Below are 24,889 nucleotides of genomic sequence, written 5' to 3'. Positions count from 1 at the left end.
CAATGCTAAATTTGACACAACACAACAGTATGGAAAGGCTCTCTGGGTTTTAAAATGGACTCCTTCATCTAATGATGTTCTTGAAAAGGTAATTTTTAATGCTACACAGCAGAGAAGTTACATCTATGTGTAAAAATCTGCATAAAAATTAAGATAGTCACTTTATCATAAACCTGTTTAGCGTGAAAGTATGCTGTTGCTCATGTAGCCTAATGATGATTTAAAATGATGTGGCGGATACTAGGGGTTATGCCTCTCACCCAGCAGGGCTGTGAGCTGGGGGCGTGGTTTACGTTCCCGGGCTCTCTGGTGCAAGGTTGTTCCTGTTTCAGTTTGGTTTTGGAGCTGAGGAATGAAGTTCAAACTCGCCTTCGTCTCCTGTGTTTTTCCTCATCCTGCCGCAATGTAACTAAATTTCTTCAGCGGAATGTGCCAAAAAAATTAACAATTTCACAATCATCATTGAATGTAGTTGATCCTCTATGGCTTTCACTGAAGTTTCTTGTAAAATAATCGTGCTTTTTCTGTCCTGATAGTAGCCTAATATCATTCTTGCCTTTCAGCTATTTTCCCAAAGTGATGCAAGTTATCAAATCAACAGACACTTATTTTGGTTCATGATCATTTCAGTTTCAGTGCTGTCAAAATGACACAAATGTTTCACTCATCCAGGCATTGCGGCCTGGGCTTTAAACATTTCTTTCATTGGGCCAATATGTCAACCCATTGGATCTTTTTTTTTTAATTAGCTCTTTCATTTGCTGAATTAAGACCTGAGACCGACTCAGTAGTTGCTGACAAAATTCAGAAAATTACGAGATCCCACACATGATTTTATCACTGCCCAAAACGCATGGGTTCACACTTCTTGTTTGCACAAAGTCCTAATTGATTGATTTGAGATGTCTTAATTCCTGTTTTAAAATATTTTGTGCCAATATGTTAACACTGAATTTGCTTAACATGTGGCACCAATCTGCTTACAAAAAATCTCCGTAAAAGTAAAAAATTTAAAGTGAATCAAAGGGGGCGTGTCTGATTTTTGGCAGTGTCTCTGATCTTTTTGCCTTTTCAGTTCAGGAACGCATTAGAAATAAAAGAACCATTGAAGGGCATGTTACAAACAACAATAAGACTGAATAATGATTCACATAAAACAAAGTTGTGGATTAATACTTTATTCTATGGCGCAGCATATGGGTGGAATCAAGCCAAAGAATAATAGTGGCTGTTTCTTTCTAAAAACATTGTGAGGGAAACTTTAAAATCTAAAAGGAGAGGGAATGGAGGCAGAACTTTTTTTCCCCCAGAATCTTCTCTCTGCAGCATCAACCCAAACAACAGGTTTGTGCACCTTTCCCTCCTGCTTTCAACAAGATGGCCATAAAAACACTTGTCATTCGCCGGGGAGAGACAGGTAGACAACCCATACAAAGGTGTGGCTGTTTCCATGGTTACAGGATGATGGGTATGGAAGGGGTGGTTGGGGAATGTCCATGCTTAATAAGCGTGGTTGGCCACGAAGAGGGACTCTCCACCGGCGCTGCTGCTACCACTGCTTACGTATTTACCCACAGCGGCCTGGCTGTTAGCCTGTGAGGAACAAAAAGAACAAAGTTAAAGAAACCACATACTTACACATTCATTTTCCAACTAAATCCAATCCAGGGTCACAGGGGTGGGGTTCAGGGGGTAGCGTATATCCCACCATGCCTTGGATGAAAGGCAAGAACACATCCTAGACATGTTCCCTGGCGCACACAAAAACCTACACACACACCATTCATATATCTAAGGACAATGTAAAGTCTCAAATTCATCTAACATGCATGTCTTTGTACTGTGAAAGGAAATTAATGTGAACATATTGAGGGGTGGGGAGCATACAAACTCCATACAGTAGGAATCAAATCAAATCTAGGACCCTCTGACTGCGAGGAGCCAGAGCTAAATGAGCTAACAACCCGATCAAATATGCTCTCATTTAGTATTATGTTTGAGACTTCAATTCACTGACAGGTAGAAATGACATTCTCGTCATATGTATTTACACTCAGACTTAGAACCGTCACTTTCGCTCCAAAAAAATCATTCTTTCTTGTTCCAGCTTACCAGAGCTCTCTTGATGAACTCCTCCTGGCAGGCCTTTCCGTTCTCCTTCTTGCCGCCCCAGGCTTTGAGGGCTGAGGCCTGCAGGGCACGGCCGTAGGAGAAGGTGATGGCCCAGGCTCGGTGCAGGGGGCACTGGTTCATGGCGTTCAGGTTGATAGAGGCCTCCTCCTCACTCTGACCACCAGACAGGAAGGTAATTCCTGAAGGGGTGAGGTGAGAGAGTGACAGAGAGAGAGAGAAACAGAGAGGTTAGATGGCTTCTGATTAAGAAAGTGAGAGAAAGATATGCGAGAGAAAGATAGAGACATAGAGATAGGAATAGAGAGCGAGAGAGAGAAAGAGATCATTGTGTCTCACCGGGAACAGCGGGGGGCACGGTGCGGCGCAGGGCAGTGACAGTTGCCATGGCGATCTCCTGGTTGGTGTACTTGTGTGAGCAGGAGTGTCCGGCGGTCACCATGTTGGGTTTGAGCAGGGTTCCCTCCAAGTAGACGTGGTGGTCGGACAGAGCCTTGTACACTGCTGCCAAGACCTTCTCCGTCACGTACTGGCACCTCTTCAGGTCGTGGTCACCGTCAGGGAGAATCTCGGGCTCCACAATGGGGACGATACCGTGCTAAAGACAGAGGGGAAATGTTCCGTAATTTGTAGTACATTCATTCTTCCTTTCCCTCTGTACCCACAAAACCCATATAACTAACTAACGCTCCAACTACCCAACTAGACAGAGGACCAACAGTTCTTCATTTGGTCAGTCTCTATACCCTAGGCTAGTATGTGTATGGATGTGTGTGTGTGTGTGTGTGTGTGTGTGTGTGTGTATGCAATTTATAGTACATGCATGTCCTTAGATGATGGGATTCTTATTTTCAAGAGTCTCATGGCATCGCCCTTGTTTTTATTTAATTATTATCATATATTTGATTTTGTTTTTCTGGATTGAAATGGGTCCTTTTTTGTAAATCTGCAGTGGATTGGTGTTAGCAGCCTCCAGTGTGTTGGTGGCCAAAAGTAATAACACATGTCTACCATTTGTCTTTTAAAGCTTGTAGCTCTAAACACCTCATTATGAGGTTAACACCATCATCAGGCCCATTTCACTTGGTATCAAACAGACAGAAATTAACGTTACCGTCTATGTGACTATGAAGGGGAATGTTTCTTTTTTTGTTAGGGACCATGTGAAGAATGAGGTACAGTTCAGAAAAGACAAATTTGTCATTTGTAGGATGCCTAAACCGATCCCTCTTTTTAACTACTCTTTATGAAAACTCTATGTTAGGGAAGGAGAAAATAAAATAAAGAAAAAACCTAACTATCTTACTGAACTAACTAAACTAACAAACTAACTAAAACCTAAACCTACCATCTGACAGATGCTGGCATAACGTGCCAGGACGTTGGCGTTCTCAATGATGGCCAGTCTGGATGGGGTGGTGGGAGTGATCTTCAGAACGCAGCGCCACTTAGCGAAGTCAGCACCATCCTTCTTGTACTGAGCACAGCGCTCGTACAGACCATCCAGACCTGTGGGTGGGGGTGAGGTGAGAAAATTCAACAAATGGGTGAACAATTATTTAAATTTGTGTGTCAGTGTGTTTCAATGCACTAATGTGTTTGTGTGTGTCTATGTATGTGTATGTGTGTGCATATTTGTGTGCCTATGTAGGTGAATTGTATGTGTGCTTGTCTATGTATGTGTGTATCGGCATGCTTGTGTGTGCGTAAATGTGTGTTCCTGTTTGCATGTGCTCATTAACATTTGGTCCTGTGTGAGTACAGGTGTGTCAGTGGTGTCCAGCTGTGAACCATCCAAAATCAGGAATCTGGCTACCATCCCACCCCTATGTGCTCCCTCTGGTGAACACATGTTCACCCAAACAGCAGGAAGTCATCAGTGAAATGGGTTTTGATTCGTTTGGAAAGAGAACTCTCTCTTTTGGCTTATTTTTGACTTTGATAGAACGACCATTGAGAGATATTATTATCAAAGCCTGTCTCTGTTATTATCTTTGAGTCTGACCGAGGACCATGGCTCACCCTGGGTGGTGGTCTCGCCATTGGTTCCGGCTAGGGGGACGACACCTTTGTCGACCTTGATGCCAACCACCATGCCTCTTTCCTTGAGGTACTGGGGGAAGACTTTGCCACTGTCGGTCTTCTGGTACATGGTTTCGTGGAAAAGGATGACGCCGCCGATGCAGGGTGTGGCACGCTCGTCAGCGGTGAAGAGCAGCTGACGGTACAGCCTCCTGTTCTCCTCGGTGTTCTCAGCATTGATGCTCTGGAAGCGCTTGGCTACGCTGCCTGCAGGTGACAGAGGGAAGGGGTTAGGTTCACTCACTCAAACTGACATTTAGTCTCACACTTAGCTGCAGCATCTGCGTAGATTCGGTGAGGGGGGTTGCGACTCAGTGTTTATGAGTGCATCTGAGAATATGATGCACTCTTCTACATCTTCCAATGCTTTTGGAAAACATTAAAGATTTTTTTTTTTAGATAACACAATAATCCCCATTGTTAAGAAAATTGGCAAAATATGTTTTTTCTGCATCCCCACCACTATTCTCTCTTAGCTTCTTCCTCGCATCTTATCACTTGGTATTCCCCATTTGGTTTCAGTTGAGGTAGGATTTCACAGAAACGCCATGAACTGAGATACAATTAAGGTATGATCTGTCATATGAGAGGGTTAGGGTTACCCTTACCCTTACCTAACCCTAATCCTACCCTTACCCTACCTAACCTGAGCTCATATATCATATGACCTATCGTAATTCAAACGACATCAATCTTTCCATGGAGGTTTTTAAGTGTTTCTGATGTGCCAGCTTGCTTTTCAGGGTGGTAGGTTGACTAAAATCATGATTCAGACGAGCTAATTTTAGCTCTGTTGTAAAAGCATCCATTTTACAATGTCATTGTTGTGCGTCCGATCAGGGTATGATGTAATGAATATGTTACGTTAGCTACTCAGCTGATAATGTGGTGTTAATACTAGGTCTACTTCAAATTACAAATTTAAGCCAATGCATGCTGTTAACAGCACAGTCACACACAACAGCTGTGCTTTGCATCTATAATTAACTCGTGAATAAGTTGCTGACTTTGCGTCTGCAGGGGCTGTGTGAGTGTGAGGATACGTTCCTTACATCTAATCCAACTTGACTCATTGTCGTTTCATTCATCTCTGCCGGATGAATAACACTTCCTCACATTTCAAAAGTTGTCCATGCAACATCAGTGTCACACAGACTCAGGTGACCTCACTACAGGATATTTTTCCACTGTCTCACCAGTCAGCTGTGGCTGCTTGAGACCCTAGAAACGCCTTCTGATGCCTCCCACAAAGTGTCAGATCAGTAAAGCTGTGGGAATATCTCAAAATTGTCTTAAAACCTACACTTTTCTACACTGGTCTCTTACGTCATGAGACATTCTTGTATAGTTTTTGCTTTCACACTTTTTCTGATTTTGTTTTGTTAATCCCTTTTATTTGTTCCATGTGTTTTTCTCCCTTTTTATTCTCCTTGTTTTGTGAAGTACTTTGTTTTGTTTTTTTTTCTTCCCCTTTTTCTCCCCAGTTGTACCTGGCCAATCACCCCACTCTCTGAGCTGTCCCGGTCTCTGCTCCACCTCCTCTGCCGATCCGGGGAGGGCTGCAGACTACCACATACCTCCTCCGATACATGTGGAGTCGCCAGCTGCTTCTTTTCACCTGACAGTGAGGAGTTTCACCAGGGGGATGTAGCATGTGGGAGAATCACACTATCTCTCCCCCCCCCCCCAACAGGTACCCTGACTGACCAGAAGAGGCGCTGGTGCAGCGACCAGGACACATAGCCACATCCGGCTTCCCACCCGCAGACATGACCGATTGTGTCTGTAGGGACGCCTGACCAAGCCAGAGGTAACACGGGGATTCGAACCGGTGTCCCCCATGTTGGTAGGCAATGGAATATACTGCTGTGCTACCCGGACACCTGTACTTTGGGTTTTTTAAAGCGCTGTGTGTCTTGTTGCACCGCTTTGCATCGGTCCGGCTGGAGTTTGTTTAGGACTGAAACATCATTAGGAATAACTCTTTGTTTCACTCGTCCAGACTTGTGTAACGTGGAGTGGTGATAAAGTTAACTGACTGAATTTAAACACTCAATACATTCGAACACCACTTATTACTTTAATCGTCATGCATTTTGTACTTCTTTTTTCTACTGGGGAAAAAAATAAGTATGAAAGGTTGAATTCAGTTTTTCTAGTTGTCTCTCTCCAAAAGAGCTGACCCTAGCTCAGTCGTCCTTAAACGATCTTTTCTTCCTGATACTCCTGATGTCAAAGACACACTCATTTATGTACAGCCAATCAGATCAAATCAATAGAATGTGACTCACTGCCAGCCCTCATCCATTAGCATCAGCTCATGAATATTAATGAGGACTCTATCACTCCCTCAGAAGTCACAATTCTCAAGAGAACTGAGAAAAGTTATGGATAAAAGTTCAACCCCCCCCCCAATATTAGTCATTTACACATTTAAAAAAAAAGGGGTTACTGATTGATTTATTATGTCGTGTCCCCAGTTAAAAAACATTAAAAAAAATCTGATTACAGATTTTGGCCTGTCTTTTGTGGATTTATTTATTCATTTATTTATTTACCGGTGGATTCATCTGCAGCAAGGATTCCCTTGCCGGGAGCGACGATCTTGTGAGCGATGTCACTGAGCTCCTTCTTCTGCTCCGGAGTGAGGAAAGGATAAGCGTGAGGCATCCTGACTCTTTAGAGGACAGAGAGAGGGGGGGGGGGGGGTAAGGTTATTCTGCGTTGTGTAAATAGTCCAATATCAGAGACAGAGGGACAAAATCACACATAAAATCAAGCATGCAGGCAGGCAGATGACGTACGCTGTGGTAAAGTGACTTGGTGTTGGTCAGCAGAGAAGTCTAGTGTAGGAGTAAAGTTGGTGTGCCAAGTTGTGAAATATTCTCTAAGGATAGCAGAAGGAAGAAGGCAAGGGTAGAACCCCACCTCCACCCACCACACCACATGAAGAGGAAGTCTCTCTGAGAGTCCGTTGTTATCTTCTTGGACAGATTGATTATCCTCTCCTGTCCTTCCATCTGTCTATCTATCGTTCTATCTGTCTGTATGTTGTGATGTTGTGTTGCCATAAAGCCCCTTGAGGCAAATTTGTTATTTGTGATAGAGGGCTATACAAATAAAATTGACTTGACTTGGCTTGTCTTGTCTGTCTATCTGTCTGTCTTTGTCTTGTCTGTCTGTCTGTCAGCTGCTGCCCAGGCTCTCCCATAAGCTGCAGAGCACCACCTGCCCCGCCTGCTCCAGAGTCATGCCCGGCATGCAGAGCGACCTTTTCCATTTTCTCCTCTTATCCCTGACCTTCTCTGACCCCGCCCCCCCACCTACTCACCATTGCTCCCTATTCCTCTTCTCCGTCTGTCACACACACCCTTTACCCACTTCTCTCTTTCTCTCCCTCCTCTGTCTCTCTTGCTTCCCCTCTCTCTATCAGTCTCTGTTGTCTTTCAGAGCCCCCCCCCTTCATTACAGTCTTTCTCTCTCTCGCTCTCTGTGTCACCCCTTCCTGTTCTGTGCCTCTCTTCCAGTCCTATGTGTGACCACTGTTAAGCGATCTGACTAATAATAACCCTTCACCATGGCAGCTGGAGGTGTCTGAAGTCTTCCTTTGTGGTTCTGTGGTTCATAGGATACAGCCATGCTGCTTTAGACACCATATTTAAACTTCCATGCACTCTACACAAGTGAATATAAGAGTCAGATGACAATGAGGGCAATTTTAGACTGGCAGCTTTGAGGCAGAGTTTGCTGTCACCGCTGGCCCAGTAACACGTCCTAATATAGAAAGCGTTGCAGCAGATAAGGCCAACAAAAGGGAGCCGTGACGCCTGTCAGCTCGGCAAGCATGAAAACCGTGATGTTAAATACATAACTCCTGCAGCAATACGCCTTCACGAAAGACATCAAACAAACAGAGCAACTTTATTCAGAGAAGAAGAAGCAGAAGTAGAAGTGGTTTCAACATAGACGGAGTTGGTATTTTGGTCTGGCTATAGAAGCCTAGTGAGGTGCACATGCAGTTTCATCTTCATTTGTGAGTGTTACTGAACCTGCTGATAAAGTCTGGTCTTTTTTAAGTGAACGTTGGTCAACATACAGACATTTCTCTGCCTATATTAGTTATTATTCCTCCCCCTAAACTGTTATGGTGCATGCATGCACAACTCCAAAAAAAAAGAAGAACAAAATGGGAGATTTGGAAAGGACGGATAAAGTATTTCCTAACAGTGCCAAAGATGGTTTGCTTGAAATTAATCATGAACATGCAAGTCCTCTAAAACAACGCTCATTCGAAGGTCTAAAGGTTCAGATAAGCATTTTAAAGTCATCTTCTTATTCTCCTCTAACTTCATATCCAGGCAAAAGCATATTCTTTGCAGTGCCGGTGCACTTGCCGTGACACGACACAGACGCGGCTCAGCCAACCAATTCAACAAGTAGCATCAACGGAGTCACAAAGTATGCTTGCAAAATTATTCCCCAACGAGTACAATGATTTCTGCCTCGTACCGACTGTCAAGTCAGTTTCTCGGTCGATTTACCTTTTGCGGTTAGGAGGAGTGCTGGGAGACGAGAGAGGGTCAGAGAAGATCCGGGCTTAAGTCCGCGACGCCCCTCTGGCATGCTGGCCGTTGTATTTATCCTGCGATTGTGACCCCTCACATTTCAGCTGCCCGGCTAAAAAAAGAACAGGACGCAACCAGAGAAGCCGTGACATTCAGGGAAAACGCTGCTGGAGTAACGTGGTTTGTGGCCAGGGAAAGGCCAACGTGTGATTCAATAAAACGACCGAGGGAGAGAAAAGAGAGCGTGAGAGACGGATGGAAACGTGGAGGAAAGGTCGGAGGAAGAGAGAGCAGGTGAAAACAGCATGAAAAGAGGAGAGAAGGGACAGGTTGCAGATACATGGGCAGTGGTGGTGGTGGTGGTGGTGGTGGTGGTGTTGGGGGGGGGGGGGGGGTCAGAGAAAAGTTCTGAAAGTCCACAGATTAGACTTCCCATTTGACTGGGGGATTTTCTCCCTCTCAGCCCAAAATCAAAGCACCCTCCAAACACACTACGACACTTTGTACGACCCAGTGCCTTATCGTTTTACCAAACTGGACATGTTTTCTGCAGTCTTAACACGCTGGTTCATCTGAGAGAGAGAGAGAGAAAGCTGTAAAGAACACTCAGATATCACATAAGAAGGAGAGAAATGTTTGAGCGCGCACATACGCACACACACACACGCACACACGCACACGCACACACGCACACACAGAGGCCTCATAAGCATGTGACACCACAGCTGACCTGCCCTTAGAAATCCAATCCAGATGCACTGATAGTGTGTGCTGCTCCTTGACCTTTTGGTGACCTTTCTGACGGCCCTCCCCGTGGTGGTATGGTTTCGCAAGGTGGCCTCGGTAAGCGCTGCACATATAGACGGTTGGGCACCCTATACCCGTTTCAATCTCTCTCTGAGCAATGGCGGCCATGGACCTCAACTCAAACGCTTGTGGAAGTGTAAAATGTTGCACCAGGTTTGCAGGAAACTCTCATGCGGCTGTAGTGTGCGAGGGAAGGCGTGTGTGTGACTTCCTGAACAGATTCTCAGGTGTGTGCGTGTGCGTGTGTGTGTGTGTGTGTGTGTGAGGATCACACAAAAATAGAGGTTGAAAAAACTTCACTTAGTGGTCACATTAGTTACTCGTGAATGTCTGATGACTGACAATTCTCTTAACGATTACTCAAAGCACATTATTAACCCTCACAACCCAACGATGACAAAAAAAAATCAGCCCTATATTCATCTACCTAAGCATTAGTCAGCTTGTTTAGTTTTCCTCCTGAGAGTGGCCCAAGGCTGAAATACCGACTGGGTAAACCAGGCAACTACCTCTGGAGCCCTGAGGCCCCTGACCCCTGGGGGGCCAGAAGGCCCCGGATTTGCCGTGTGTCAGTTGGTTTGTGATCATTTGATTAAATGCAAGTTTGCTTGGAGACATGCACCATTTCAGCACAATATCAATAGAAATGATAGAGGCCTTGCATCATGAAAAAGTCCCGGGGCCTTGTTGTGCACAGGGGCCCTGTGTCAGAATCTAGTGTCTAGTCTTCAGTCTCTCATTTACAATGTAAACTTCTTTTTGTCCTGCTACGTGCCCTATTTGCCGTTTATTCAAACTAGATGTTATTCCTCAGCATCTGCCAGTGCTGTTATCTTCCTTTTTTTTTTTTGTTTTGTTTTGCACTTCAGTAATCAGGAACACTTTATTTGTCATTTCATGCCCTGTACGGAAGTACAGAAAACGAAATGAAATATCATTCCCCTCCGCCCACGGCAGTGCAACACAAAGGCAAAAACACATATCCAAAAACAACAAGAACTTCAAGAACACACATACTAACTAACACATACATCTAAACTAACACAAATATCCAAACTAAAAGAAAGAAAAAAACTGTCAAAGGGAATGAACGCCAGCCAGGATGACTGCTGGTCTGCATGGGCTAGCAGTTAGCTTAGCCTGCCCTGCTTCTGTGTCCTGTCAGACCGCCCTCGCACTGCCATCTTCCCACAATGGTACTGGGTGAGGCCGCTGCAAACATGAATTCGTGCAGCCACCAATATATTGATCAACAAATAATGCTAATTGTCAATGATAATTCATCCGCCCATATAACTGTACATTAGTGCTGACTAGTTGGTCACTTCATGGTGTATGCTGAGTTGATGTGCCAGGTCCCAACATTTATTTATTTACTTACTTACTCTTCCCCTTTTTCTCACCCAATTGTATCTGGCCAATTAACCCACTCTTCTAAGCTGTCCTGGTCACCGCTCGACCTCCTCTGCCGATCTGAGGAGGGCTGCAGACTACCACATACCTCCTCCGATACATGTGGAGTCGCCAGCTGCTTCTTTTCACCTGACAGTGAGGAGTGTTGTCAGGGGGACATATCGCATGGGAGGATCACGCTATTTCCCCCCAGTCCCCCCGAACAGGCACCCTGACCGACCAGAGGAGGCGCTAGTTCAGTGACCAGGACACATACCCACATCCGACTTCTCACCCGCAGACACAGCCAATTGTGTCTGTAGGGACGCCTGACCAAGCCGGGGGTAACACAGGAATTTGAACCAGCGATCCCCATGTTGGTAGGCAACAGAATAGACCACTTCACTACCTGGACACTTTCTTTTATTTTTAAATTGGTTATCCCAAATTCCTTTCAGATGTCTGCCCTATTTACTCCAAGTTTAACTGTACTCTGTCACTTCTGCAAAATACCATCTGTGCATGGTGCTGCTGGCTTCTCTTATGTCTTTTTTTGGCAGTCTCTCTCTGCCATATGTAAGTCTGCTGTGTACATTATACTGGATGGGTACTTCATGGGGACTGGTTAGATGCACAAAGTACAGAGAGTGGACAATCAATTGGTAGTGGCGCATAGTGGTCCCCCATAGGTGGCTAATGCATCCATAGTGGCCAGTCTACCTCTTGTTATCGTTTTGTATTGCACTGGATCTTATTGCAGTTGGTCATTTTTGGGGGCTGTGGCATGATGTGGAGACAGCACCATGACACTTGCAGTTGTTACTGCAAACAGCATAACAAAAACTACGGGTCGCCATCAGGACATTTCCAATATGAGTTTTGTTTGCAGGTAAAAGGTCTCTCATTTAATGCAATGATGCTGCTTTTCTACGATTTCACCAACCGGTGCTGTTCTGATGTTGGGCAACAATTCAGAAAGTAAAAAAAAAAAGATTTTTTTTTCTGAGTTACGATATTAAGTCCCCACAAAGTGAAGCAAACTGATACAGGGAAGGAAGGAAAAGAAAAAGGGGAAACCGATTTTATTCTGAGCCTTTGTCTTTTTTTTCCCAGTGTAATCTTATCGTAAAGCTCAAGTTCCCTTTTTTTGCTGACAAATTTTTTTTTTAAGATAGTGGAAAAATCTACCATTGAAGATGCAATGCTCGCACACTAAGACCAGAAAAGCACATCAAGTACTTTTATGGAAACTGAAATACTTTTATTGGTTTCGTCTGTGTGCTACTGAGGGTCCTATATAAACCGTATAAACTGAGTCACTGCAGCGCTCTGAGGCTGTCTGTCATCACCGACTCCTATAAGCACCAACATAAAAATAGATCGTAATCAGAGGGTCCATCTGCCCACTTCCTTTGTGGCCCTTGCTGTCAGGCTATGTTGAGACTTCCTACCCTCAGTCTGTTGATGACAATCGTCTATTAGAAAATGGTAAATGTTTCTGTTTTCTGCTCACACCAACCTTTGAAATGTAGTTTGGGAGCAGACGACATGGTCGGCCAGACAGCATGTTCTGCATGACAAACACGACAAACATGACAAACACGTCTTGCATGTTGAGGATAGTTAGTCTAAAACACTGCGAGGTTGTCAACGTGACTGTTGGGCTGGTCCTGCTGAATTCAGCAGAGCAATGTGAAATCATGGATGTGCAACATGACAAATCTGACTAGATCAAAAAAGGAAAGCATGTCTCCATCAAGTCACGCCTCTTAACACTTTTTACCCTCCTATCTGTCTTCACTTTGTCATTTCTGCATTTTGCTTTCAGCTGTGCAACCCTGTTACACTATAGACACTGGTCCCACCTCTTCCTGAATGATTGATCTGAGTTCAGAATTGAGGAGGAAATTGTAATATTTCTTACAAAATGGATTGGTTAATCTCCTTTGCAGTGTGCCTGTCAGGTAAGATGAATTTTAACTAGTTTTGTTCTTATTTCCATTCACACAAATTGGATTTTCCTTCTTTCTTTTTTTTTTTTACAGGAAAGTAAATTAAAGTAAATTAGTTACATAACAAAAATAATTTCTCAAACAAAACATACTGAACTCTAACAAAGTTACTCGAGGAAAAAAAACACAATGGAAAAAAAAACAAGGGAAGAGGAAAAATTAAACGTGTGCAAGATGACAAAAAACAAAAAAAAAACAAACAAAATGCAAACTGTACATGTTCAACGGACAGACACAGACTGACTGACTGATCAATGGATAGACTGGAAGCCAGTTTAATAAAATAAATAATTCATTGCTTCAATTGGATTAATACTTTTGCCCCAGCTTTCCACACTGCGCTTGGTTTTAACATTGATCCTGTGGCCTGGAGACAACTCTCTTCACCTGCTGCCGGGTTTGGCTACAAGGTGGTGCGGCAAAGACGCGGGTAGGAGTGGAAAACAGTGACCCTCTTTACAGGAAGTAGCTTGGCATCTATCTATCTATCTATCTATCTATCTATCTATCTATCTATCTATCTATCTATCTATCTATCTATCTATCTGTTTGTAGGTATTGTTGATGATGCAGAAAGTGAAGGGTTTTCTGTCTCTTCCACTGTGAATTGCTTTGGATGAACAGCATCACATTATTCGACAAGAACCGGAGTGTAGGCTATAATATGAATGGGCTGTGTGTGCGTGTGTGAGAGAGTTTTGGTGTGTAAAGATCTGAGGTTCTTTGCTCCCTTTCACCTGAATAGGCCAAGTTTTGAACATGCTGGTGTCTAAGTTATAAAATCTTTTTTTTTTTGGAATATGTCCCCTTTCCCCTTTCCTAAGCTTATTGGTCAGCGCCCCACTGGAGCAGTATTCACCAAACATGAGAGGACAAATATACCAGTGCTCTACTTCAGGATGCGTTCTTCTACCACTTCAAGGTGGGAAACTTGAACTCCAAACCAACTTTTTTTTGGAGTTCATTTTCAAAAAGCTAAACATCCATTTCTGTTAATTGTCTGTGCATCAATGAATGAATGTATACATATATATGTAGATATGTATATACACACACACACACACATATATATACATATACACACGTCTGCATATATATGCATATGTATATATATATATATATATATATATATATATATATATATATATATATATATATATATATATATATATATATATATACCATTTTGTAAAAGAACAAGACAGAAGCCACAGATGCAATACGTTTTACTAGCCAATCACTTTCTCAACTAACCCCAAAATTAGGGAATATGAATTGTGCTGATGTTATTACCGAGTTCCAGACACTTTATCAGTATCAAATCATAATATTGCATATTTTTTTTGCTGCACTGTTTTTAATGCAGCGCCAAAGTTTGCTGTTAACATGTCTCTTGGTTTGACGTTGACAAGTGACCAGAGCTCACACACGGCTTTGGTAAGTTAATTCACTTCATAACTGGAATCAATAGCAGCGTGATAATTTCTGGAGTATGCATGTTTTTGGGGAAATGTCAACTTTTTTATTTCCTCTTTTTTTGACTGATGGCAGTTAACGAGATCAATTTTGCACAATCATTGCACAAGTGTAATATCACCTCATACATAATTTATTGACACACTAGAACCACAATTTAATCCATGTGTTGTCCACACATTCGGTATACAGCCCTTGTCTTAAGGGTCATTTATGACCCACCTTCATTAAACCTCTAAATTAAAGCAACTTAATTTAATTTTAAACCCCAAATCTATTTTGCATGAAGAATCAACCTGTGGGAGGGCAGCATGGTGGTGCAGTAGTTGCATGGTCACCTCACAGCAAGAAGGTCCTGGGTTCGAGTCCCGGGGTAGTCCAACCTTGGTGGGTCATCCCAGGTTGTCCTCTGTGTGGAGTTTGCATTTTCTCCCTGTGTCTGTGTGGGTTTCCTCCAGGGGGTCCGGTTTCCTCCCACAATCCAAAGACATGTAGGTCAGGTGAATTGGCTGTACTAAATTGTCCCTAGGAATGAATGTGTGTGTGTGTGTGTGTGTGTGTGTGTGTGTGTGTGTGTGTGTGTGTGTGTGTGTGTGTGTGTGTGTGTGTGTGTGTGTGTGTGTGTGTGTGTGTGTGCGTGCGCGCGCGCGCGTGTGGACCCTGTGATGGCCTGGCGGCCTGTCGAGGGTGTCTCCCCACCTGCCGCCCAAAGACTGCTGGAATAGGCTCCAGCATCCCTGAGAGCAGGATAAGTGGGTATGATAATGGATGGATGGATGGAATCAACCTGTCATTCATCACAAACTTTGTGACTATCTGGGCCCCTCCCTCCCCCCTCAGAGTGCGGAAAGACTGCATTTAATCAGTGGACACCACTCGTTTTTATAGGGTCAAACATGACCTTAAGACAATCTTAGTACCCTAGTGGGGTACAGCTTTCAAGGAAATATGAACAAAAGCTATGTTTCACTTTTTCTAATGTTGGGGTCACGCTTGGAAATGTCATCACATTTCAGGTTGAAAGAATAAAATTTAGTCTTTTCTCTGCTGTTAAATGCTGTTATGGGCGTTTTTGGCCTGTAAGACAACAGACGGGTTAAATATATATTGGGGGAAAAAAATCAGAATCACACTTTCATTCAGATAGGGGAAATAAATCTGTTTTTCGGGTATTGCCAGTTTTTGCTATGCATAAAATCTGCCAAGCGAACCAGACCAATTGTGAACGTTGTATAACTCGTGCAGATTTCTATCTATCTATCTATCTATCTATCTATCTATCTATCTATCTATCTATCTATCTATCTATCTATCTATCTATCTATCTATCTATCTATCTATCTATCTATCTATCTATCTATCTATCTATCTATCTATCTATCTAATCTATCTATCTATCTATCTATCTATCTATCTATCTATCTATCTATCTATCTGTCTATCTGTCTATCTATCTATCTATCTATCCGTCCATGTCTATGGTAGTAGGTGTTAGTAGCTTACTTGCTGTGGGGAACCATTTTCCCTCTCCTTGGCAAACATGTTCCTCAGATAACTGTATTAACCTTTCAGGCATGTGGTCCAACCATTCCCAGAGACTGCAAAAGCATCACCACCTACAATGGTGCATGCTGGATGATAAACAGCAATAAACAGTTTGGATCACCCATGCCCTCATCTCTTCAAGGTAAATGTCTTGATTTAAACACAAGATCAAACTGCTTTTTAAGCTCATGCTGTTCTTTTGGACTTTGGGACTGATGACACAGTTTTCATATAATTAAGTGCAAAGTGTGTGTGTGTGTGTGTGTGTGTGTGTGTGTGTGTGTGTGTGTGTGTGTGTGTGTGTGTGTGTGTGTGTTTGAGTCACACTTCAGTACATCATCCCATACATGAGTCATTTTACATATTGATGATATATTGGTTGGTCCAATAGTTTGAATCATGTTTTGTTAATAAATATGATTTCTGAATTTGTTTGTTTTGTTATTTTTAAGCTAGAGACGTCACATGAGCTGGTTATCAGATGAGACTTTTGATAGAAAAGTCATATTAATTTGGATAACGTTTACTAATTACAATGAGACAAATCAAGAAAAAAATTGCATGATTTTGTGATAAATTTCAAATGACTGTCAACCGGCCCAATGGTTGACAGTTGTATTCTGGCTGTGTTTATGTGTTGTTTCATCCCCCTAGTGTCTAAAACATGTTACTACACTACACTTCCTGTAATGATATGAACGAACCAATGCTCTGTTAAGGCCAAAACTCCAGTTATGAGCGGGCTAGTGATGTCGAGCATTTTTACAATAAGCTATCAACAGGAAGCTTACTTTTGGGCTTTTTCAAACCTTTTATACTTAAATAGTAGTAATTTCACAATTATTAGAATGTCCTTCGTGTTCATTCTGACTGTAATGTACTTGCATATAATAACCAGCAAACTAGTGGACATCAATGCAAGGTGGAAGAAAAGATGTTAACTTCTAAACTTGGTGGGACACACTAGCTATTTATTTCAATCTCTAGTTTTGATAATCTTTATTCGTGCAAGCCCCTTGAGTGTATTCCCGAAACTTTCAATATTTTTTTTTCACACCATCTACACACTTTTTACAATCTGGGTCTCATTTCTGTAGTTTTTGCCATTATGCATATCTGTTACAATATCATTTTAATCACCGGTGTCGTTGTGGAGACAGTAGTACAGTAATTAGCAAGTAGTACAGTGTCATTTTGGACACAGCAGTACTGCTCGACATAGCTTTACAGCGGCCTCTTATTTATTATTTATTTATTTGGGAGGGGGGAGGGGGGGAGGGATCCCCCCCTTTTCCTCCCCAATTGTACTCGTCCAATTACCCCACCCTTCCGAGCCGTCCCGGTCGCTGCTCTACCCTCTCTGCCGATCCGGGGAGGGCTGCAGACTACCACATACCTCCTCCGACACATGCGGAGTCGCCAGCCGCTTCTTTTCCCCTGACAGTGAGGAGTTTCGCCAGGGGGATGTAGCGCGTGGGAGGATCACGGCTTCCCACCTGCAGACACAGCCAATTGTGTCTATAGGGACGCCCGACCAAGCCGGAGACGGGGATTTGAACCGGCGATCCCCGTGTTGGTAGGCAACAGTATAGACCGCTAGGCTACCCAGACGCCACAGCGGCCTCTTATTGTACAAGAGAAGATTATTCTTAAACCTGTCCTTTCAACGACAATAAAGTCTAGTGCCCGAGTTAGACCGTGTACATGGTTACTCTATGATTTCTCAACTGTGCTGGCTGGGTAGCTATTTGACAAGTGCTACTTATCTATGGGTAGTTGCTGAAACATGTCTGATGCTCGTAATATGCGGCACCATACGGCGCCGTTTTTTTTATCTCATATAATTTATTTCCGATTTTTCCCCAAATTTAGTGGCCAATCGATCCCTATTTTAGTTCAAACTTCACCCTCGTACTGCATGCGTTCGCCAACTGCAACTCTCCGGCCGGCAGTCTCGAAGGATTCGCCTTGTCACGAAAGTGGCAAGGCGAATCCAGGCCGAAGCACTGCTTTTTCCGACACACCCAGAGACGCATTCATGTGACGAACACAAGCCCAGTCCGCCCCCCCCGAGGACAGCGTTGCCAATTATTGCTGCTTCATCGAGTCCGGCCATAGTCGGATCTGACGGGACCGGGGTTCATCCGGGGGCCACTGCATCGACACAAAGCCGACGCTTAGACCGCTACACCACCGCGGACCCACGGCGCCGTTTTAAAGCCGAGTCAGCCATGTCCAAAATCTAATCTCCACAATGAAGCGAGTCAGCAAAATGATACCATAACTGCTATGTACGATGGCATAGGCTATGAAAAGTAGACCCGGTTTATAAAAAATGCAATTGTCCTTGAATGTCAATGAACCCGCTCTTGCTGTTTATCTTTGACAGAGTGCCCTTCCAGAACAGACGTTGCATTTCTGCTGGACGGCTCAGGCAGCGTTTCATTGCAACAGTTTAGAATCATGAAGCAGTTTGTTAAACAGGTGATTGGCTCGCTACTAAGAGAAGAGACAAAGGTAAGAAAACCGTGTTACTGTTCACAAAACCATCGCCATGACTGAGAGATGTACTAATGTTTGATCTGTGGTTTGATAAAGCAGATGATGCCATCCCTCAGAGAACATGCAATGCAGAACTATATTTTTGAATTCATCAAAGTTGAACTGCTTGACCTTATAAAATGACACTTTCAAGTTATTTAACTTTAGTTCTAATTTTTGACACTTTCAAGGTATTTATTTTGATTTCTCATTTTACAGTTCGCCATTATCCAGTTCTCATCAAACACCTACATTCACTATCATTTTAATCAGTTTAAAACCTCTACAAACTGGGAGAATCAAATCGATGGAATTAAACAAAAGCAGAGGGGGACAAATACAGCGAAAGCCATCGAAACAGTTGTGTAAGTATCCTTATAATGCTAATACTACTACTAATAATGACGACGATCATGGTGAGACATTTTCTTCTGCTGTTACTGCCCTATAGGCTTACTTTACACCTAAGAGCAACGCCGTTGTTGAACGGCATATTTTCGGGAAGCGGACACAGGCACCGCATGAGACTATTCTGCAATACGTTGCTGCTTTACGTGAACTGGCTACTAAATGTGACTGCTGATAAAATGGATGAGATGGCCCGCGACCAGTTAATTGAGCATGTAGTAAGCCAGCGTATAAGAGAGAGACTGCTACTTGAACCTGATCTAACGCTAGATAAGGCTATCACTATAGCAACACAGACTGAATCTGCTACTGAACAAGCTAAAGCAATGGTACCAGATCGCAGCGTCCCAGCACAGGGGGTACAGTCGAGGTCACGTGCCTTTAGGAAGCGGGGCAGACAGCCCTCCCACTGAGCTGAGCCACCTACTGTATCTGGTAGTGTGTAAAAAATCCGTGGTCCTTCAGTGCCCACACAATGTAGCAGAACAAGCTCTCTTGCGAGCCTCTGGCCAAGCATTTCCAGTTGCATGGATCACCAGTAAGTAATTGTTGAACATCCGTAGCCATGTATTGAATGGCATTGCAGGTTCACCCGGGCAAGGCAGGAAGATGGCGGGAGAAGACACATTCACAGCCATTTTCAGAAAATATCAGCCAAAAGCATAAAAACAATCTTTGGGTTCACTCGTCGCCAGTTTGTAGTGTTGGATGGTGCACAATCACGAGGAGGCAGGTCGGATTAGAACGGACGTTTACTGGTCCGCGGTGGCGTAGCGGTCTAAGCATCGGCTTGGTGTCGATGCAGTTTCCCACTGGGGACTGGGGTTCGCGCCCCGGTCTCGTCAGATCCGACTATGGCCGGACTCGATGAAGCAGCAATCATTGGCAACGCTGTCTTCGGGAGGGGGGCGGAGTCGGCTTGTGTTCGTCATGTGAATGCGTCTCTGTGTGTGTCGGAAAAACAGTGGTTCGGCTTGGATTCGCCTTGTCACGAAAGTGGGGAGGCGCTTTCCTTCGAGACTGCCGGCCGGAGAGATGCAGTTGGCGAACGCATGCAGTACGAGGGTGGGTGTTTGAATTAAAATAGGGATCAATTGGCCACTAAATTGGGAGAAAAAAGGGAAAAATCAGAAATAAATTTATAAAAAAAAAAAAGAACGGACGTTTACTTAACTCAAGGATCATGTAGACAGTCATCGTTACATTCTCTTCTTCACGTCAAAACAGGAAACAGTATATTAACTTAGCGCCATCTAGTGGTGCAAGAGGGTAACACGAATATCAATATAAATAGAACACAACCGTTTTGCCTTTTCAATGATTATTTTTTGGGCTTTTTTATTAGATAGCTGACAGTAGAGCGGCAGAAAGGAAATGTGGGCGAGAGATGGGTAGTATGTCATGCAACAAAGGTCGCTGGCTAGAAACAAAAGTTGCAACCATGTGGCATGCGCTGTAGCCATTCAACTATGTTTTTTAGCATCATATTTTCTACGGAAACATTTTAGAAAAGGTAGAATTCAGTTTTACAGGGGGCGCCCGGGTAGCATAGCGTTCTATTCCGTTGCCTACCAATACGGGGCTCGCTGGATCGCATCCCCGTGTTACCTCCGGCTTGGTCGGGCCGATGTAGGTATCCTGGTCGTTTTACTAGCGCCTCCTCTGGTCGGTTGGGAGATAGCGTGATCCTCCCACGTGCTACGTCCTCCTGGTGAACCTCCTCACTGTCAGGTGAAAAGAAGCGGCTGGCGAATTCACATGTATCGGGGGAGGCACGTGGTAGTCTCTGCAGCCCTTCCCGGATCGGCAGAGCGAGCAGCGACCGGGACCACAGAATAGAGATCGTAATGGAGGATCTCTATTCTGTGACCGGGACAGCTCGGAAGAGTGGGGTAATTGGCCGGAATGACTGCTGGGATAGGCTCCAGCATCCCCGCGACCCTGAGAGCAGGATAAGCGGTGTTGAACATAATGTGCAGTCTCACATATACAGCAAGTCAGCCACTGTATTATTTACTGCGCTATAAGCAGCTATTTTGGTCCTTGCGGGTATCCATATGTGTGTGTGTGTGTATGACTTCTGCGCATGTGCAATAATGCTCTCTTCCTGCCCCACCAAGTACGACTGGACGTCTAATGTTTGCTCCTGCAGTCTAACTCTACAAAAGTATATTAACATACCAAACAAGTATGTAGCTAGACATCCGTGACATAAATATGAACAATGCAACAGGTTATGGGCCCAGTGCCATGTCTAGTCAGCGATTTAATAGACTTTTGTTCGACGGCGACGAGAGAGGATACGAGTTATGGGAAACTCGCTTCCTAGCCCACATGGAGTTGAGAGGACTCAGCGAGACTCTACTGAACGTGCCAGTTATCGCTGCGGGCGAAAATGCTGTCCAGTTGAGAGAAGCAGACGTCAAGAAAAACAGAGAAGCGTACGCGGAGCTGGTGCAAGTTTTAGACAACAAAAGCTTGTCACTAATTATGCGGGATGCAGCAGCCGACGGTAGGGCGGCATTGAAGATACTTCGGCAACATTACGCGGGCAAAGGGAAACCGCGCGTGGTGAGTTTATATTGTGAACTCTCAGCTCTTCGCATGGAAAGCAACGAGACCGTCACGGAGTATATTGTTCGTGCAGAGACAATATTCTCGTCGTTGAAAGGAGCCGACGAGAACATAAGTGACGGGTTGCAAGTGGGAATGGTAGTGAAAGGACTGCCGGACTCTTTCAAACCGTTCGTGGTTCATATTACTCAGAGTAGTGACAGCCTGACATTCAGTGAATTTAAGGCAAAACTAAGGAGCTTTGAAGACACAGAAAGGTACAAGCCGAGTAATGGTGATGACGGGTGTAATGATCTGTGCCCTCTGGCTATGTTAACTTATAACATTAATAAAGCAAGGACGACTTCTCTCGTGCTGGGTGTTTATTCACCGACCGGATTCCGACTGACGTTGTTACGTACATCACGTGACTTTGTTGTGGCGCTACGGAAAGCCGTAAGGGACATTAGCAAATCAAATATTACTAGCAAATATTACATCTCCCTTTTTCTGAAAAGTGCTGCTTTCTCTGCAGAGATACAGACCACGTTGAGCACGTTTATAAGCGAATACAATCTTAATAAGAAAGAATATGAAAGTGGAACTCTTATATAACTGGACTGCAACAAAGTAGTGTAAAACATTTCCTTCACTGTCTAAATGTGACACCGTAATAACATTTCATCTTTTTTTTTTTTTTTCATTACTGGTAACTGCAAACAGCAGGTAGGTACACAAGGTAAGTGAACGCTGTAAATATTTCTTTTCAAAACATAGCAGGTATAGTACAGGTTGGTGTAAAATTCTCTTTTTTTAACATTCATAAGTCAAGGATTTGTCTTGGTTTGATCGTGCGACCTGACCTCGTGGTGTAACCAGGCTGTGTGTCTGGTTGTCGCTGATTGTTCGTGTCTGGAGGTTCAGCATGCTCTTGCTGATGGGCTTGTGTGTTGTTGTTAGCGCTGGTAACAGTCTGCTGTGAAGTGTGTGTGTGCGTAGTGTGAGTGTTCACTCTGCTTTGTCGCAGGTGTTGACGGTTGCGTTGGTAGATCTGACCTTCTTTGGTTTGGATGTGGTAGCTCCTGTCTGTGTTCGCTGGTCTTTCCACAGTTGCAGGTCTCCAGGATCCATCCTCCTGCCGGAAGCGGATTGGTGTGCCTGCGGGCAGGTGGGGCAGAGGTTTGGCTGTTCGGTTGTAGTATGCCTGCTGGCGCTGTTGACATACCTCTCTCCTTTTGTGAACATCCTCCTGACTGGCGATCTGTGGCTGCAGGTGTTTTGCTGTTGATGGGAGAATGGACCGCAGCCTCCGACTCATCAGTAGCTGTGCCGGTGATTTCAGGTTGTCCACCGGTGTGTTGCGATACTCCAGCAAGCTCATGTAGGGGTCTTTGTTCTCAGCTTTGGCTTTGTCCAGGATGCGTTTGGCCGTCTGGACAGTCTTCTCGGAGAGGCCGTTGCTCTGTGGGTAGTGGGGGCTTGTGGTGGTGTGTGAGAAACCCCATGTCTGTGAGAAGTTGCGGAACTCACCAGAGCTGTAGCACGGACCGTTGTCGCTGATGATAGTCTCGGGGATTCCGTGTCGAGCCATTGCTGCTTTCAGCTTCATGATGACGGCAGATGAGGTGCAGCTGTAAAGTCTTTCTAGCTCGAAGAATCTGGAGTAGTAGTCCACAGTGACTATGAAGTCCTGTGAGTTCCATGTGAATAGGTCTGTGCCTATCACTTGCCACGGCCGCTCGGGTATGGCGTGTGACATCATTGGTTCCTTTGCATTTGCGCTGCGCCGTTCTTGGCATATGCTGCAGTCTGCTACCGCATCCTCGATCTGTTTCCCCATGCCAGGCCAGAACAGTAAGTCTCTTGCTCGGCATTTGCTTTTTTCCACGCCAAGGTGGCTGGCATGGATGCGCTGTATCATGTCCTTGCGAAGCTTTTGGGGGACAATGATTCTCTCACCTTTGAACAGGATACCGTCCATTTCTGAGATTTCTGCTCTGTGGTTCCAGTATTCCTGGATGCTGGGCGGGCACTTTTTCTTTGTGTCTGGCCAGCCAGTGAGTGTGGCTCGTCTGAGTGCGGTGAGCTGTGGATCTTGCGCTGTTTCCTGCTTGATTTCTGTGAGTCTTGTGTCGCTCACAGGGATGTTGCTGAGGACTGTGTGCACTTGGGCCTCCATCCCTTCCTGTAGGTCACTGTCGTGGTGTTCTATTGACTTGCGTGACAGTGTGTCGGCCACCGGTATGTCCTTACCGGGGCGGTGGATGATTTGGATGTCGTATTTTTGGAGCGCCAGGATCATCCGTTGCAGCCGGGGTGGTGCTGCTGCCAGTGGCTTTTTTAGTATTGCCTCCAGAGGCTTGTGGTCTGACTCCACAATCACTTTTCGTCCATACATGTACTCGTGGAACCTCTTGCAGCCGAAGACCACAGCGTAGAGCTCCTTCTCTATCTGTGCGTAGTTTTCTTCAGTGCTGTTGAGTGACTTGGACGCATAGGCAATTGGTTTGCCATCTTGGAGCATGACAGCCCCAAGGCCACTTTTGGATGCATCCACTTGGAGTCGCAGCTCTTTCTGCGGGTCGAAATATGAGAGTACTGGACCTGGGTGCTGTGTAATGAGATTCTTCATCTCTTGGAACGCCTTGTCGTGGACTGCATCCCACACAAACTCACTGTCCTGTTTCAGAAGCTGTCTGAGGGGTGAGTTTATCTGTGAGAGGTGTGGAGCAAATCTGGCGAGGTAGTTGATCATGCCGAGGACTGTCTCCAGCTCTGCTTTGTTCTGTGGGGGTTGCATGTCCTTGACCGCCTTCACCTTGTGTGGGTCTGGTTTGATGCCTTCGTGTGAGAGCGTGTGGCCGAAGTAGCTTACCTCGGACACGCATATGTGACACTTGTCGGGGTTGAGCCTCACCCCTCGCTCCCTTGTGCGCTTCAGCATCGCTCTGAGACGCTGGTCATGTTCCTCTTTAGTCTTGCCGAACACTAGTATATCGTCCACTATGGCCGTCACACCGTCCAATCCTTCATATGTTTCATCCACGCGTCTCTGGAACTCGTCTTGAGCGGACACGATTCCGAATGGCAGTCTGAGGAAACGATACCTGCCAAACACTGTGTTAAATGTCGTCAACATTGAGGATTCAGTGCTCAGTTTGATGGCCCAATAGCCTGACCGCGCGTCTAACACGCTAAAGTACTCAGCTCCAGCAAGCTTTGTGGTGGCGTCCTCCAGCGTGGGGAGGGGGTAGTGAGGTCGTTGTATCACTTTGTTAAGAGCTCTGGGGTCTAAACACACTCTAAGTTTGCCTGTCTTTGGCTTCTCAGCAATGACGAGTGCGTTCACCCATTCTGTGGGTTCTGTTACCTTACAGA

General features: G+C 44.7%; 2 protein-coding genes across 2 annotated transcripts in view; one reads left to right on the top strand and one right to left on the bottom strand.

The window, feature by feature from the left end:
- Positions 1–1,162: 1,162 nt before the first annotated feature.
- Positions 1,163–8,906, bottom strand: aldoab (aldolase a, fructose-bisphosphate, b). Its single transcript, XM_056296591.1, has 7 exons — positions 8,754–8,906; positions 6,771–6,889; positions 4,153–4,419; positions 3,479–3,639; positions 2,470–2,728; positions 2,113–2,312; positions 1,163–1,593 (listed from the first exon to the last, which is right to left on the bottom strand). Exons 2-7 carry the CDS (start codon positions 6,880–6,882, stop codon positions 1,501–1,503), a joined length of 1,092 nt encoding a protein of 363 aa, XP_056152566.1. The 5' UTR covers positions 6,883–6,889; positions 8,754–8,906; the 3' UTR covers positions 1,163–1,500.
- Positions 8,907–12,808: 3,902 nt separating this feature from the next.
- Positions 12,809–24,889, top strand: part of LOC130127311 (integrin alpha-M-like) — a 79,482-nt gene continuing 67,401 nt past the window's right edge. The window contains exons 1-7 of the mRNA XM_056296911.1: positions 12,809–12,940; positions 13,316–13,418; positions 13,813–13,910; positions 14,355–14,425; positions 16,037–16,151; positions 18,399–18,526; positions 18,770–18,915. Of these exons, the coding sequence (XP_056152886.1) occupies positions 12,904–12,940; positions 13,316–13,418; positions 13,813–13,910; positions 14,355–14,425; positions 16,037–16,151; positions 18,399–18,526; positions 18,770–18,915 (698 nt within the window). The 5' untranslated portion in view covers positions 12,809–12,903. The remainder of the gene's footprint in view (positions 12,941–13,315; positions 13,419–13,812; positions 13,911–14,354; positions 14,426–16,036; positions 16,152–18,398; positions 18,527–18,769; positions 18,916–24,889) is intronic.

Source organism: Lampris incognitus, chromosome 17, assembly GCF_029633865.1.
Source record: "Lampris incognitus isolate fLamInc1 chromosome 17, fLamInc1.hap2, whole genome shotgun sequence".
Lineage (NCBI taxonomy): Eukaryota > Metazoa > Chordata > Actinopteri > Lampriformes > Lampridae > Lampris > Lampris incognitus.
This window is presented reverse-complemented; position numbering and strand designations above follow the sequence as displayed.

Coding starts and splice junctions, on each gene's coding strand:
- aldoab (XM_056296591.1), bottom strand. CDS start 6,882: ATGCCTCACGCTTATCCTTTCCTCACTCCGGAGCAGAAGAAGGAGCTC. Junction 3,640..4,152: donor TGGCGAGACCACCACCCAGG/GTGAGCCATGGT, acceptor CCCCACCCACAG/GTCTGGATGGTCTGTACGAG. Junction 1,594..2,112: donor AGTTCATCAAGAGAGCTCTG/GTAAGCTGGAAC, acceptor TGTTCCTCACAG/GCTAACAGCCAGGCCGCTGT.